At 50.8% G+C, this 15,555-nt stretch overlaps 4 protein-coding genes across 4 annotated transcripts; 3 read left to right on the top strand and 1 right to left on the bottom strand.

Moving 5' to 3' along the window:
- Positions 1-3,553: 3,553 nt before the first annotated feature.
- Positions 3,554-6,007, top strand: TRIVIDRAFT_123667 (uncharacterized protein; the record flags this gene model as incomplete). The annotated part of the gene is made up of 2 exons (XM_014103574.1): positions 3,554-3,732; positions 3,850-6,007. Coding segments are annotated over 2 exons (2,337 nt in total), but the record flags the coding sequence as incomplete, so codon positions are not given.
- Positions 6,008-6,884: 877 nt separating this feature from the next.
- TRIVIDRAFT_212359 (uncharacterized protein) lies at positions 6,885-7,407 on the top strand (the record flags this gene model as incomplete). The annotated part of the gene is made up of 1 exon (XM_014103573.1): positions 6,885-7,407. One exon carries the CDS (start codon positions 7,097-7,099, stop codon positions 7,271-7,273), a length of 177 nt encoding a protein of 58 aa, XP_013959048.1.
- Positions 6,885-12,517, bottom strand: TRIVIDRAFT_212358 (uncharacterized protein; the record flags this gene model as incomplete). The annotated part of the gene is made up of 3 exons (XM_014103572.1): positions 6,885-11,097; positions 11,251-11,990; positions 12,097-12,517. 3 exons carry the CDS (start codon positions 12,515-12,517, stop codon positions 7,282-7,284), a joined length of 4,977 nt encoding a protein of 1,658 aa, XP_013959047.1.
- Positions 12,518-14,446: 1,929 nt separating this feature from the next.
- TRIVIDRAFT_146806 (uncharacterized protein) lies at positions 14,447-15,352 on the top strand (the record flags this gene model as incomplete). Its single annotated transcript, XM_014103571.1, has 2 exons — positions 14,447-14,651; positions 14,718-15,352. The coding sequence occupies 2 exons, from the start codon at positions 14,447-14,449 to the stop codon at positions 15,350-15,352; spliced, it is 840 nt and encodes a 279-aa protein (XP_013959046.1).
- Positions 15,353-15,555: the final 203 nt, after the last annotated feature.

Genomic DNA, 15,555 nt, shown 5'->3' with positions numbered 1-15,555 from the left:
ACCTACTAATGGACCAAGGTAGCACTACTAGGCACCTTGGGTAAATTGCCTCCATCGATATCTCGAGACTAGCAGAAGCTGCCAATAGCTGCTACTGCGTGCTTGGATGGAGCTCGGTAAAGAAAACAACCAGACGGCTAAAAGGTATTGATACATACCAGTACCAGTACGAATACAGCAGTGACATCAATAGCACAAGTACCGATGGTCCAAACTGGAATCCATCCATGTCCCAACTCCAGTCTCGAGTGCTGCAAGTAATGTACATCCACGGACATACCCCTGGAGGCTTTCCACGCTACTCGTACAAGCCCTCGTGACCCGACAGGGAACAGAGGCTCAGCAAGAGGCAGAAACTCGCAGGCGCACAGGCATCAGACGGTAACTAATGTTGCCAGGTTGATGCTGCAGAAAATGGCTGCAGGATGCCCTGGTGGAGGCGGGCCGGACAAGCATGGAGCCGTGGAGATTTCACAGCGTTTCACGTCGTTTGAAGCTGCCAGAAGCGGGATGCCTGTGGAAGCGCTGTGGAAGCTCCCGTGTCAGCGGTGGGGATGCGCTAATTAGCCCGACATGGCTCTAATGCTAGCGCACTCGACACTGCATGTGCGTGCACAGCTCCAGCTCCTTGCGAGCGCGGTACGGCAGTGGTGGCATTAGTGCGCTGAGCTCCCCAAAACGACCATGGCCCCCGAACAATTTACTGGCAATCTGGCCCCATTGGATTCCATGGATTGGGTTGGATTGGATCCCTTCCATCACCAATCATCACATCCAACCCACGTCTCGTCTCAGCCAATGCCCTTCGTTCTGTCGCGCCCAAGGGCAGCATCTGGCAAGGCCCAACCGGCGCATTGGACCTGCTGCATTCCGGCACATGTCAAAACGTGTCATGTCGGCGGAAGTACTTGGCACAGCTACACCTACTGGTATCTGCGAATTCGGATCCGAGACGGATATACGTGGAAATCAGCACCTACATGCCTATCGCTCGATGTAACAAACCCACCTCCAGTCCACAGGAGCTCGATCTTTGCCACCATTGGAAGCTAGGTACGGAGTAGAGGCTACAGAGAGCACAGGCAGACCTCTCGCTGGGTACCTAAGGTAGCAGTTCTAAAATATGGACATTTGATGAGCCTGGGGACCTGTGGCAGGGACAGGTACCAGTCCCAACAGCACATGTACACGTACCTCCGACATGGATACGCTGGGCCCGTCCACTCGTAACGCGTGCAGAGAGCATCTTGGCCAGGATCCAATCTATTGTCTCCCTCTCTTCTTTTTTGGTCTTTTCTTTTTTCTTTTCCAATTTTGATAGACGCTTCCCCTTGTCTAGTCGTTTATTCATCGACAAATGTGCGAGTTCGGCTGGCGGATCGAGGCCAAAAAAAGCCAAAACACACAAAACCTTGGAAGTACGCGTACAGTCCAGTAGGGAGTACGAGTACCTCTAAAGGGAGATGAGGTACCTGCGCCGTAGCAATTCGACTCCCTCTTAGCTCAGGAACGAGCAGCTCCCGTTAATTAACTTGGGCTGCGATCCCACGCTTCTGCGCTTCTCTCTCTTGCACCCCTCCTTACCAGACTTTCCTCTCCCTTCAACCCCCTTTTTTTGATTCACCACAATAAGTCAATCGAGCAATCAGTCCTTGCATCGTCTGCCTAATCCCCCATTCTGCGCTTCGTGTTCACCGTAGCCGCCTCTCCTGCACCATCGATTTCCCAGCGTCTTGCTTTGTTCTCTGCAGCCTTCACCTTGCCCAGCCTGGGACTTGCACAACCCCGGTACACGGGCCTTACTTGATTCAGCCAGCTCATGCCCAAGGCCCATCGCGAGCATTCTCATTCTGCCAGGAGTTCACGGCCAGATAGTACCGATACTCGTCCCCCAGGCACCGAACTCTGTTCCTGGCTCGGCGCGCAGGCAGACACCAAACCAGGCGACGGCCCAGCTTTATCCAGGCTTTCCAGGCTTTCCAGGCTTTGCTGCAGTCGAGAGCCGTCTCCTGCAAGCTCCTGCAGCTTCTTTGCAGGGCCGCAAGGACGCTCTCCACCAGCACCGCATCGTCTACGCATAGAATCCCCTCTCTCGTCCAGTCACCAGACGCCCAACCCGGTCGACGCCGCCAAAAAGCTGGGTCTCCAGCAACGCAGCCGGAGCAGGCATCCAGCGAACCGAACCCTACTGTGCATCCGCCCACACCCGCCCACTCGCCGAGAACGAGTCTCGTACCTGTATTCGTACAGGTAGCAGCAAAGCGGCACCGTCGGGATTTTAAAGCGGCGAGTCTTTTCTTGATTGGGCCGTCGCGAGGGAGAGAAAAATCCCATACCAGGCGAAAGTCGGACGGCAACACGACAGGACGACACGGCAGCGTATCAGCACTCGACGCTTCGCGGTGGCGGCCTCGGCATCCAATCTGTAGCCGTCGTCCACCCCTACAAGCCACGGGCGCTCAACACTTTTGATTGCAATCTTCAACCTTCAGCACCGACCTTCTCTCCACCCACTGCGCCGCTGCACCGCCAGCAGGGCCGTTCGGGGCCTTTGTCCACTGGAAGACACCTGGCGCGCTCCACTAGCGCGTCGCTCGCAACGCCGCTCTGAACACCTACCGACTTCTCCAACCTTCTCTGGGGCGGGCTTGACTGCAGCCCCAGCCATCACCTGCGGCATATGACCACCAGCCATTCTGCTGCTGTGGACGCCAGCGGCAACCCACAACCGGCTTCGCAGCCAGACCGCGACTCAGATTCAGCCAACGAAAGCTCAAGAGAATCTGACGTGGGTCCGAGTCTGAAGCGCGACCCTGAGCAGCATACCAACGGCCATGATGCAGATGTAAACTTTGAGAAAACAACCGACGAAACCACCCAGGCGCCCGCCACTCCCTACGCAGCTCCTGCTTGGGCTTCGACTCCCGCTTCAGCCCCAGTTCCATCTGCGGCTCCTGCTTCGACCGCGGCCACTCCTACTGCTGCGTCTGTAGCGGCCACTCCCGCTGACGCCAGAGGAATTGCGCATCTGTCGACACCGCGGACGAGTGGCAGCACATACAACAACAATAACAACAACAACTTCCCCAGTGATAGCAACAACAACATTGGAGACATTTTCAACAACGCGATTTCGCAAGGTGCTCCCGACTTGGCGTTGAGCCCAACCTCTGGCAGGCAACGCAGCAGCACCCTTCTAGACCCCGATCCATCGCATGAGCTCTTGGTCGCTGCTTTCCGAAAGACATCGCCAGGTCTTGCTGCGCGCTTAAAGGCTCTAGGCCTTGGGGCAGCAGCCAAGAGAGCCATCACCAGCTCTCAGCCCGTCGACATCGGCCGACTTGACGAAGAACAGCTCCGCCAGCTCGACGAGAAACACCAGGCGGGATCAATCAACGCCGTTATTTCTCGGCGCGGCCGTCCTTGGAAAGGCCGCGGCGCCCCTCCTCCTCATTATAGATCGTCTAGCCTGTCAGACGTCTCCATGTCTCCCGTCGCCGCTGACTCCTACCAACTGCCGGAGATTCAGCTGCCGGAATCAATCAACATAGATATGGACACACAGAAATATCGGTTGCCCGACCACATAAATGGCAATGGAACCAAAGTCACTCTAGATACTCGGCGCGAGCACCTCGAGCGAATTACGCGTCCGCCATCTCCCAAGGAGTACCCCCCTCTTCCCTCCTCGCCTCCTGCTGCTCCTCCCTCTCACTCACCTTCGCATTCCTTGTCCTATTCTCCCTCATATTCCCCGTCCCCGCCAACCCCTCCGCCAAAGGAATCGCCAATTGTGGAGACGACACCGCCTGAAGTGATCACCTTTAATAATTTCGAACCAGAAATGAGCTCTTATTTTACCCAGGGCCACAATCGGCCCGGATCAATATATACTCTTTCCCGGGTGTCGTTTGCGAACCAGCTTGCTCAACTGACTATGCTTGGGATTCCCGATGCCGAGGCCCTCTCCAGCAAAGTGTCGTCTATCCCAACAGCCCCAGTGGCTTCCAAGGCGTTGATCAATGCCGCTGAGCAGATCCGGAGCTGGATTTCCAAAGCCTTGGAGGTGGTTAGTGGATTGGACAGTGAGGATGATGTCGAGTGGGCCGCTGCTGGTGGCCGTGAAGGTCTAGAGGAGGTTGAGAGCGCCATTAATCGATTCGAGCATCTCATCAACGCCTATGTTAATGCCATCGATGAACTACAAAACCGACATGATATCGCGACCGTCTCAACAGACGACCTCAGGCAGGCTGTTACTCAGATGGAGGCCATAGCTGAAGAATGGGGCCGGATAAAGCTAACCTTGCAAAGTGTGCGGAACCAGGTTGAAATTGCCATGGAGTGGGAGGAGCTTTGGAACAGCGTACTGGGCGATATACAGGGCGAGATGGAGGAGCTCACGCGGCTCGTCTTCGAGATGGAAGAGCGTCGCCACAAGAGCCTTGCCGTCGTTGCAAGCGGCGATAACGTCGATATCGGAGATCTCGAGACCATCGTTGAAGATAACCCTATCTCGGCCGCCCGGCTGGCGCCCTCGAACCGCTTTAGTCTGGCCCTGCCGCTAACCCCCAACTCGCCGGGAACTTCGACCCTGTCTCAGGATGATTCCAGTCTGCTCGCCCTCTTTGCCAGGATGCAGCCCTTGAGAGCTTCCCTAGACTTTTTGCCCATGCGACTCTCCGTCTTCGAGGCGCGGGCGAAGCACGCCTTCCCAACCGCATGTGAAGAATTGGAAATGCGCCGTGATGGCCTAGATGGAAGCTATAAGAAGCTGGAAAAGGATGCCGAGTCCCTGCGCAAGGAGCTTGGTGAGGATAGATGGGTCATTGTCTTCCGAGGCGCAGGACGGCAGGCTCAAAAGATGCACGAATCCGTCGAGCGGTCTCTGATGAAGCTGAGGGAGGCAATCGACTCAGGCATGCATTTGACGAACCAGCCTTCCATTGCCAAAAAGATTGAGAGCTACGAGGCAAAGAAGACCCATTATGGCCCTGCCATTGAGCGTGTCCTGGCCATTATTGACAAGGGCGTCAAGGATCGCTTGACCGTCAACGGCGAAATCCTGCGTCTTCACACGGAAATGCAAACGCGATGGGCGTCGCTGAAGCTCGACGTTGCAGAGATGGATGCCGTTCTCGAGGATATTTACGCAGAAAGAAAGAGTCAGCAGCTGCGAGATTCCATCTCCAGTATGCTCTCCAACGACAGATCAACCAGTGGCAGCGGCATGGAGACCCCGGGAAGCTCTCCGCCTTCGTCAGTGATCATGACGACGCTTGGTCTCGATCCGCATACGCCTGCACGGAAATATACTGGTAACCAGCTTCGTTCGCCCAATGCGAGCGGCTCTAGCCTCCGGTCGACTTCAAGCAGGAGGGACTCGTCGCTACCGGCTCCTGTCACAAAGCTTTCCAAGAAGCCTGGAACCAGACACTCTACATATTACCCCCCTTCTGCCTCCTCCTCGACTCTTCGGCCTTCGTCCACTATGGGGCACCGGCCCCGATGGAACACCTCCTCCAATAACCTAGAAGGTGAGGCTCGCAGCCCGTACAGGACGCCGGCGCCCCAAAGGTCAACGTCGGCCATCACGCCGATATCTACCTCCAAGCTCCCCACCCCTCGAAGCTCTCTAACACGCGCTGGCTCTGATTCCCCCATGTCGGAATCGTTTCCCAGGTCGTTTTCCAGGGGTGGCTCTCGACTGTCGTTCCGTGAGCGCCTCACGTCCCCTGGGCCCTATTCTCAAAGCAGCATGGCAAAGCAACAGCCAGCTCGTCGATCCAACGTGGGGCCATCTTCTTCGACCCTGAACCTGGATAGCCTGAACAACCGTCCCAGCAGCTCTTTGGCTTCAACCCGCCGGAGCAGCTTGTTGCCAATGCCGAGGGGCAGGCCAGACTCAACCCGTGGATCGAGCCCTCTTCCCATTTTCAGCCGGTTTAGCTCTCGCAAATACAGCGACAATTCACCCGAGCCAAAGGATCTCAAGCCCAGGTGGCGATTTTGAATCAGCAATATTTGATGGCACGGTCATAAGATTATGGTATCGAATGTTAGGGGGATTGGAATCGGATTGTGTTTATTTTGCTTTGCTTCTTCTGTAACCTCTCGAGTCGATGCTCGTTTCATGTGAAGCCGCTCATTTCAAAAATATCCTCCCTGCTTCTCTTCAGCTCACATCACATTGGCATGCCCTTCTCGTGTTTTAAAGTAATTTTCTTTCTGTGTTTTCATAGCGTGGCGTAAACGGTTTTTTTTTTTTTTTCGAATCAAGGAGAAGCGAAGCGAGCTCAGCTGGCGGGTTGTGTGGGAGTTTACATGGAAATGACGCGACACCAAAAATGATTTGTTTCTTTTTGATTGGCATGTGTCGACACAATTTTTCACCTTTCCACATTTTTTTTTTCTTTTTCACAATATTGTTTTAACTAATTCAATCCTTTCTTCTCCCCCAAGTTGGTCTCATTGAGTGTGCGTTCTTTCTTTGTCATTTATTTTGTTTGTTTGTATTTCCTGTCATAGCTGAGATTCCCGGAGCTATTTACATTAGCTCTACATTTGTAGTTGTACTAGAAAAAGCAATGTGCAATTTGTTCTTTTCCAGATTGAATTGTTTCTCATTTTGATGGCTGATAGATCTGGAGCGGGATATGCATATCAGCAGGAAAAGCATTCAGGGCATCATTGTTTCCTCAATTCATCTTCTTGATGACAAAAGTCATTATCAGAAGTAGGACAGATTTCAAAGCATAGCAGGTATTTCTCAGTATATGGTTTACCATATATCATGCAAAGAACACTCCCAAAACGCCATAGCACCCATAGAAAAAGGAGCCTAATTTAAATCAAGATTCATGAATCTCGTGCGAGGCCATGGTTAACGTTTTTATTCACGGCTTGCCCATCTTGCTTTCTCCAAGTGTTGCAATGCCGCCATAATCATGAATCAGGCTACTCTGGTGTATATATAGGTATATACACATGCAAACATTCCATGACATCTACCAACATCACCTCTATCCCACAGGCTCTATCTCCCCTCCCCTCTCCTCTTTGCTTTTTTCTAGTTCGCTTCAAAGGGGTAATGTAAATGCTTAAAACACCAACGCCAAAGCTCGTGAATGTACTGACTTTCGCCGCCCAACACCATGACATAAAACAGGGACTGAGGAAGGCGCCTTCATTACGTCTCATATCTCGTTCCGAACAACAAACAAAAACAACCGCACTGGCCAAAAATTGGGAATCACAAGCCGCTTATCAATAATGAATTCATCATAGAGGCATCAATCCGATACCTCCCCCACTCTTCTTGGCGATTCTGCCGTCACGCCTGAATCCGTTGCTGCTACTTGCACCAGATCGAGACGATGGACCGGCACCGCTTGAAGAACCTCCACCTCTCCTGCCGGCACTACCGCCCCGACGCTGAGAACCTCCAGCGGCACCACCTCTCTTGGACCATTTTTTACCAGAGAATCTCCTGCTGCCTCCCCCCCGGCTGTAGGAAGATCTGCCTCTAGATTGACTCGGTTGGTCGTTCAAACTTTGCAGCCTATCGTGGAAGGCTTGCACATCAGCCGATGGCTTGGAAGCAAAGTAATGGGAGTCTTCTCCACCTCCCATGGACTCCTCTTCATCCTCATCGATATCGAGGTCAGAACTAATCAAGTCCACTATTTCTTGATCCAAGTTGGACGTTGAGGCAGAAGCAGCACCCGCATCCGCGCCAGCAATCTCACGATACGATTTATGATACACGTTCAACATTTGTATCAGCTTTGGGCCAACCTCCTGAACTCTGTCGACGTCGATGCCTGGAATACGACTCATTCTGTCGATAGAGGTGGTCCAGTTAATGGCCATTTCTTGCAGGTGAGTGTCCGTAAACATTGGGCGCCTGAGGCCAAGCCTATTCCGAATTCGCTCTTCCAGTTGGCGTGCTTCTTGGACAAAAGCATCCACCACATCTTGGTGGATATCTGGCAAATCTTGCAGCCTGCGTTTGCTTGGGATCGGCTCTGGCCGCTGTGTCTTCTTGTGACTAGATTTCGAGGTGGTAGGTTTTGCCGGTCGATGCTGAGGAAGTGGTTCGAAGGCCTCTTCATCGGCCATATCTTCTTCAGCTTCATCCTCCAACTCTTCATCTGAGATAACAAAACCATCATTCACATAGCCGTGTGATGTGGTGGGCAAGTTCGAGTCGTCATCGTCGTCACTATCAACAACTGTTGCCCTTTTCCTGCGTGTATTGATGGGTGACGAAACATATGTGGATTGCACATTATTCGCTGGCTCTTTTTGCTTTCTGTTGGTTTTTGTTTTCTTGATCTTCGTCTGATTTGCATCACCACTGTCCGAAACCTGCACCGTCAACATGAGCTTCCGTCTCCCCGTCAAAAATTGGTTGGCGGCAGGTCCGATTCGGAGATATTGAATGGCGACTCCATGATTCCCAACAATATTGTCTTCGTGGAAGCCCTTCTCAGCTGAGAGGCGGTCAATAACGCGCACCATCTCGTGCTTCTTCATTCCCTTGGCCATGCCGTGATACTCATCTGAGTTTTGGTCTTGATTGTCTGGGTACTTTCTACCAATCAGAATATCTGCGCACTGGTTTGCCGTTAGTCTGTGCTGCTGTTGCACAATTCGTATGGCTGCAATGGCGTATTCAGAGAAGTCCTGCTGCTCAAAAACAAGCCCGGCCTGACAATTGTCGCAAGTCTTGTGGCATTGCGACGGAGTAAAGTCCTCTCCAAAATAGCGTAGAACTTCGGTTCGTCGACAATCTGCTTTATTATCACAAAATGCTGTCACGCGGTTCAGCATTGCCATTTGTCTTTCTTTTTGATCCTTGCTGCCGTCCCCGTCCATAATCAGTTTTTTGAGGACTCTTATGTCCGCTTTGCCATAAAACAGAATACAGTCGGAAGGTTTCCCGTCTCGCCCTGCACGTCCGGTTTCCTGATAGTAGCCTTCTAAGCTCTTCGGGATGCCATGGTGAATAACATATCTCACGTCCGGCTTATCAATCCCCATACCGAAAGCAATGGTAGCCACTACAACCTTGACTTGGCCCTTCTGCCACGCTGTTTGTACTTCCACCTTTTCCGTGGGTGTAATTGCAGCATGGTAATGACGGGCTGTTATACCATTGTCAGAGAGCTTCTGGGCAACATCTTCGGCTTGTTTCCGTGAGATTGTATAAACAATCCCAGTAACATTTGGGTATTTGGAGTTGATTAGAGCGGCGATTTGCTGGGTCACAACCGGGTTGGAAGATTTGGGCCGGACCTCGTAGTACAGGTTTGGACGGTTGAAGCTTTGCGAAAAGACTTGGCAGTTGTTCATTCCAAGATTGTGTTTAATATCGACAATGACGTTCTGAGTGGCAGTAGCGGTTAAGGCCATGACCGGAACCTCAGGAAATTTGGACCGAAGCTGCCCCAGAGTCTTGTAATCAGGTCGGAAATCATGCCCCCACTGGCTGACGCAGTGAGCCTCGTCAATGACAATACGGGCAAATTTTCTACTCCGGTACAAGCTCTGCAAAGCATTCATGAACTGAGGGCTTTTGCTTGCCATTTCAGGCGTGACGTAGAGGAGCTCAATGAAATGCTCCGGATTGCGTTCGTTAAAAGCAGACATGACTTGCCGCTTGTATTCTGGAGAGCATTCGCTGTTGAATGCAACTGCCTGTATTCCCAAGGCCTTCATATGATCGACTTGGTCTTGCATTAAGCTCAGTAGGGGAGATACAACGATGGTGACACCTCTTGTTCTGCCAGATTTAACGACAGCCGGAAGTTGGTAGCAGAGAGATTTCCCACCACCTGTTGGCATCAAGACAAAGGCGTCATCACCTGCGAGCGTGGCGTTGATAGCTTCTAGTTGGTTCTGACGGAATCCTTTCATCCTAAATCGATCTTTCAAAGTCTTCTGTACGTCCGCAGACCAAGGATGCCTCATGAGCTCCGCTGGTATCCTTGTCTGAGATGGATCGGGAGGTGGCTGTCTTTTAGTGGATTGTCTCTGCTTTGGCGCGGGCGCAACATTTCCAGATGTTTCGGAAAAAGCCCGTCGAGAGTCCAGCGAAGGTTCGCCAGCAGTTTGGCGCACCTCGTAATCTTGAGCAAATGCAAGCATATCAGCATCATCGCTGAAATCGCTAAATTCATTTCCTGAGCGCTGGATGCGATTCCTCTGGGGTGTTTTGCGTGCCTCAAACTGAGTGGTCTTCTTAGCAGGTTTAGGTAACAGTTGCATCTCCATATCGTCAATATCAGAAAAGAAATCTTCCTCAGCATCTAGATCACGATTCGTGGGAGGACGTGGCCCTGCTCTTGGAGCAGATGCTGAGGCGTACTCGGGAAATTGAGCAGCATGTGATGAGTGTCGTGGAAACGGCCTGGACCGTGAGTCTTGGTCCTCCTGGGAGAGGACACCGCTTCCGCCTGTCAATTGCTGTGTCGAAATAGGCTCATTCCAGAGTTGTGATCGGATCGGTTCAGGAAGCTGCGTTTGATGGACGACTTGGGTGCCTCCCATAGGCACTGGGACATCTCTTGAGCTCCGTGACATGTTGACCATGCCTCCATGGCCAGCCTGAGTTCCGAGCACAACGATATGGTCATCTCTCCGATTCGGGGCTCGGCCTTCTAGAGGTTCCAAAAGACTGGCTTCATCAAGGCCTGCTGCAACAATCATTTGAAAAAGCTCCCGTTCTGTTGCCTCGACGCGCTCAGTAAGCTCATCTAGTCGTGCTTCATCTTCATCTGTATCTAAACCATTGGAATATGATCGGGCTATCTGCTGAGCAACTGCTTCTCGTTGCTCACATAGAGTCTTGTAGCGTTCCACTGATTCATTGAGATCCTTGGTCACCTTTTGTTGTTGGACGAGTCGTTCCTTCTCTGCCTTGATCTCATTTCTCTTGTCTTTGGGCAATCTGTCATTGATAGCTTGCATAAAATCCCGCTCATTCTTCTGAATTTGGCCGTCCAAGTATCCGCATCTTTTTGTGAGAAATTGCGGATTTTCCAAAATGTGGGATAAGAGTTTTGGTGTTTGGCTGGATGGCGCAAACGACTGCTGCGGGTGGTTGATCTCGCTGACATTGTCGTCGGCGGTAGCTGTGCTCTGGGTTTCAGGCAAGCTATGATGAGAAATTTCGAGGTCTCTAGCTTGTGCACGTCGAGGAGGAGGCGGTGACCGTTGTAGTCTTGGCTCGGGAGATGCAGGTACATCTTCGACGTCCATGATGAAAGCGTCCTCATCCTGCGGATCGAACAAAGGCTCCGCTGGTTGTTTCTTCGAAGTAGTCGTGCGCGACGGTGGTGTAACGAATTCATCGTCAGAATCAGGAATGAAGAATTCGTCGACTTGGCGTTGCTCGGGTCGATGGGCATCCTCATCCAAATTCAAAGAATCCGGGGACGCAGACCGATGGCCGGCAACTTTCACCTTCTTACGTCTTTCAGAGCTAGTAATGGCATAGTCTTTTTCTGGAGTCTGTTTGATAGGAGATGGTGCTCTGCGAATAGCGACTCGTCCCAAGGGAGATGAAGACCCGGCCAAAGACATCTTCGAGGATGCTTTCTGCGCACCCTTGGATAGTTTAGTAACGATCATTTCTTCTACTTGTTGAAGGTTTGCCAAATCGGGGGAACTAACTTTGTTTGCAGAATGTCGACCAGGAGTCGGGGCGGGAGGATCAGTTCCCAGAAGCTGATAAACATCGGGAAACTGGCTATCAGCAGCAGTGTCAACATCACCAGTGTCGGCACTCTTCCTCTTTCTAGATTTAGGCAGCGGTGCCTTCCAAGATGCATCCTTTTCCGTCCAAACTTTGACATCATCACCAAACTCTTCAGATTCGTCAGATGCGCCAGTTGTTCTGGTGAGATCCATGTACTCCAAATCGTCAACGTCGAAGTCTGCAAAATCAGCGTCTAGTCCGGGAGATGGATTCTGTCGTGATGGGCCTGATTTCCCCAGTGAGATGCCATTTTGTTTTTGTTTCTCAGATTTCGGGGTTGCTGCTATAACGTTAGGCTCCAAAACATCGGTAAACAACCGTAAAATACACACCACTAGTCTTAATAGACTCAGCTAAAATCTGTTTGGATCGGCTATCTGCTGACGAAGGCGTTGCAAGAGGGCCATTTTGCGACAGTAGTAAAGGCTTTTTCGACTTGGTAGATAAACTCAGACGACCCATGCTGTCGTCCTCTAATACCGCCACTTCTGTATCTTGTGAAACCTCTTCTCTCTTTGGCGGGCCATTTGAGCTCCCAGATTCCTGAGCCTGGTGTATCCGTCTGTCTGCTCCAGCTGATAAGGTGGTTGCTTGACTAAAATCTGCCGCACGACCGCCGTTTGTAGACTGCGATTGCGAGAAATGAAACGATGCTGTATCGCTGGTTTGTGGAAACTGGGGTGCGGTGGGCTTTGATAACGCAGCGTTCTTCAACAACCAGGTGAGGTGGCCTGAGAGGTTATTTCGAGTCATGAAGCCGGCTTATGGATGCCAGACTGGTCCGCATTTGCGCTTCTGGCGAGCATTGAAGCCGGTCCGTTGTATCGCAGATGTTTTGATGCCTGTCAAACATCTGTTGCTCTATGCGGCGTGAACAATAGTGGGAAAGTCGCGTAACGCGTTTAGTTAGTCAGCAGATGCGACAACACGTGACTCTCATTAAAGGCCTGAACGCGGTCTTGTAAGCGGAAAAATCGCGGCTATTATTGCCATTTTGTGTATTATGTAATGACTACGATTCTGTGATGGACAGCGAATTGTCAACTCATGCAACAATAAGAGGAGCACTGACGGGGTGAATCTTTATTTTTTCATCAACCTGCTCCGTCAAGGTATATGCTATCTACTTACTGCATTTATAAATACTGGAAGTCAATAAACCATAAATCAGCAGCTAAGCCGTATCAAATAAGATAAAATCCGGTTACTGGTTAATTGAAATACCATAATAGTACCAAACTAGATAGCTGCCGTCAAGGGATACAATTGGTGTACTGGCTCGCATCCGCATACGAGTACATACAAACAGACGGCATGCATATACAATGCGTCAACAGCCTTTCGAAAGCTGCTCCGTACACATTTTGTTTGCGAAATACGAGAAGTGCAGGCTTGCATCTATCCTGCCAGATTCAGTTGTGCGTCGTTGTTGGAGCATTGAAATACAAAAGCTCTTGATTCTAACATTACAGGTGTAAGCAGGGTATTATGGCACCTCGAAAGTACCTCTAGGCCACTTGAGCCTTACCCATGGCCCGTACCCCTGAGCTACGAAGTAAGCACATGTGGCAGAGTCACATCCACGGCTAACCGATCAAGATCTATATTTCCCGAGTCATCCAACTCCAGGTTTCTGCATGGATTGTGACATATGTCTATTATAACTCTATTTTTTACCATATTGTAACTTCTGATTGAAGCAGATCTCTCTTCAAAATTGCAGCATTGCACGGACGGCTGTCGGCGGCATCGGTGGAGTTGCGATCAGATCTTCTTCCGGCCCGCACGGCTGGCTGGCCGGCAGCCGGCCGGGGCCCACTCCGGATGAGGAGCATCAGGATTTGGCTATTGGTTGCAAGAAAACGGCTTTCGCCGCCACGCCGCTTTAAGCCGAGTGTTTGCTTTTTCGCAAATTTTTGTAGCAGTCGCAGAAGGGCGAGTACGTAAATATTATCCAAGAATAATCGTCTATAGTCGGTGAGATGAGATGGTTACCAACTCGTAGATTTTTAGTTCGGAACTCGGCTCCTGGAATACAGGAGATGGGCATAAGAAAAGAACGGCGCAAGAATGGCTCACCGTGATAAAAAGAGATTCAATTGAATCGCCTTACTCTTAAGGAGCATTTGGATCAATCGCCATTTCTCCTCCTTCTGCACCGATATGTCACGAAGTTACGGAGTACAGTCTCCGATAAATCATGACGTGTACAATTGGTGTGAAGCGTGGGTTAGGCCATGTTACATCTCGATTCTTAGCCAGCGGTTCCAGGGTGCGCCAAGACAATCCTTTTCGCATTGTGGAGATACAATTGATACGCCGCTTGATCTGATTGGTAGTTTACTCCTTAAAAGCAGCGATGGCAATCCTATATGCGCTTCTCGCATGATGTTTGACCGGAAGAGTCCGTTATCAGCTTTCCCTGAAAGCAGTGGCCATGAATCTTGGCTTCGGCGTGGGGCCGGCGGTTATCCATTTTTTCCAACCGTGCCTCAGACGGATGTCGGTTCTGACGTTTGTATTAAAACAAGACGAATTCCTTCGCTCCAATCTGTCAAACTTTTATTTTTTTTAGTGCTTCTTTGCCTCCAAACACAGACGCCTTGTCGAAATTGGCTGTGATCTAAAATTAATGCTTCTCCTAGCTTTCTGAAGAGAATGTCAACCACCACCACAGATCCGATGGCCGATACTCAAGAAAAGGTCGACACAACCCCTCAAGACACTAGTCGAGAGGGGTCTATCTCTACCGAACAACAAACTCCACAAGCAGTCGAGAAATCTCACACAAAGAATGAAATCGTCGACTACTTCACCCAAGATGTTCGCACGTCACTGTTCGTTGAGCTCCAACTCCTGCTCATAACATTTTGTACAGGCATCCAAGGTAGATACACACCCTATTTGGACATCGAATTTCTATAGAAAGAGGCTAAAACAAACTTTATTGCAGATGCAACGACGTTTCCGGACTATCATTGTTTTGCCTCGAACCAAACTGGCAATACAATCTTTCTTTGCCTGGCCTTGGTAATACCAAAACTGAACGGCGATATGTTCTACACTTCAAGTATTGGCACGGGATTGGGCGTCTTCCTAGGCGCAGGATGGTTGACTGGCCAATTAGGCCACATCGTTGGACCTCGAAAGCGCTGGTGGCTTATTCTGTGTAACCTGATTCAAACTTGTCTCGTCTTCGCTGCCACCGCGATTCAATATCGGTACGGGGTTGAAGACCACGGTCCGAAAGCACTTGCTGTTATAGCGCTGCTGGCATTTGCTGCCGGCAGTCAGGTAGTCCAATCTCGAAGCCTGGCCGCAACTGAAATCAGCACCGCAATGGCAACCGCAGCATGGGTAGACTTGATGATTGACCGAAAACTCTTTGCCTTGGACAACCGACCCCGAACGAGACGAGTTGCTTTCCTTATTTCACTTGTCGTAGGAGGTTTCATCGGTGCCTTGCTTTATCGAACTGCAGGGTCAGCAGCCGCCCTGGCTGTCTCTGGAGCTGGCAAAGCACTCGCAAGTCTGCTATACGTTTTCTCAGGGGCTGAGAAGAAGAAGGTCAACACATCAGAAGTTTGAGGGGGGAATAGACATGGAGTTTTGTTTTCCTGGCGTTTTTGGTTTGAGGGTATATGATTGGGTTATGAAAAAGCGAGCGGTGTTGCATTCACAGCGAACATACAGGTTTTAGACAGCAGGCATATTTTTGATGGCATTAGATAAAAAGCGACGCAGATGCACATAGTTGGTTAGAGTAATTTTTATTTATTTTCGTTTGTTTC

The sequence above is a fragment of the Trichoderma virens genome (assembly GCF_000170995.1).
Source record: "Trichoderma virens Gv29-8 chromosome Unknown TRIVIscaffold_4, whole genome shotgun sequence".
In the NCBI taxonomy this organism is placed as follows: Eukaryota; Fungi; Ascomycota; class Sordariomycetes; order Hypocreales; family Hypocreaceae; genus Trichoderma; species Trichoderma virens.
This window is presented reverse-complemented; position numbering and strand designations above follow the sequence as displayed.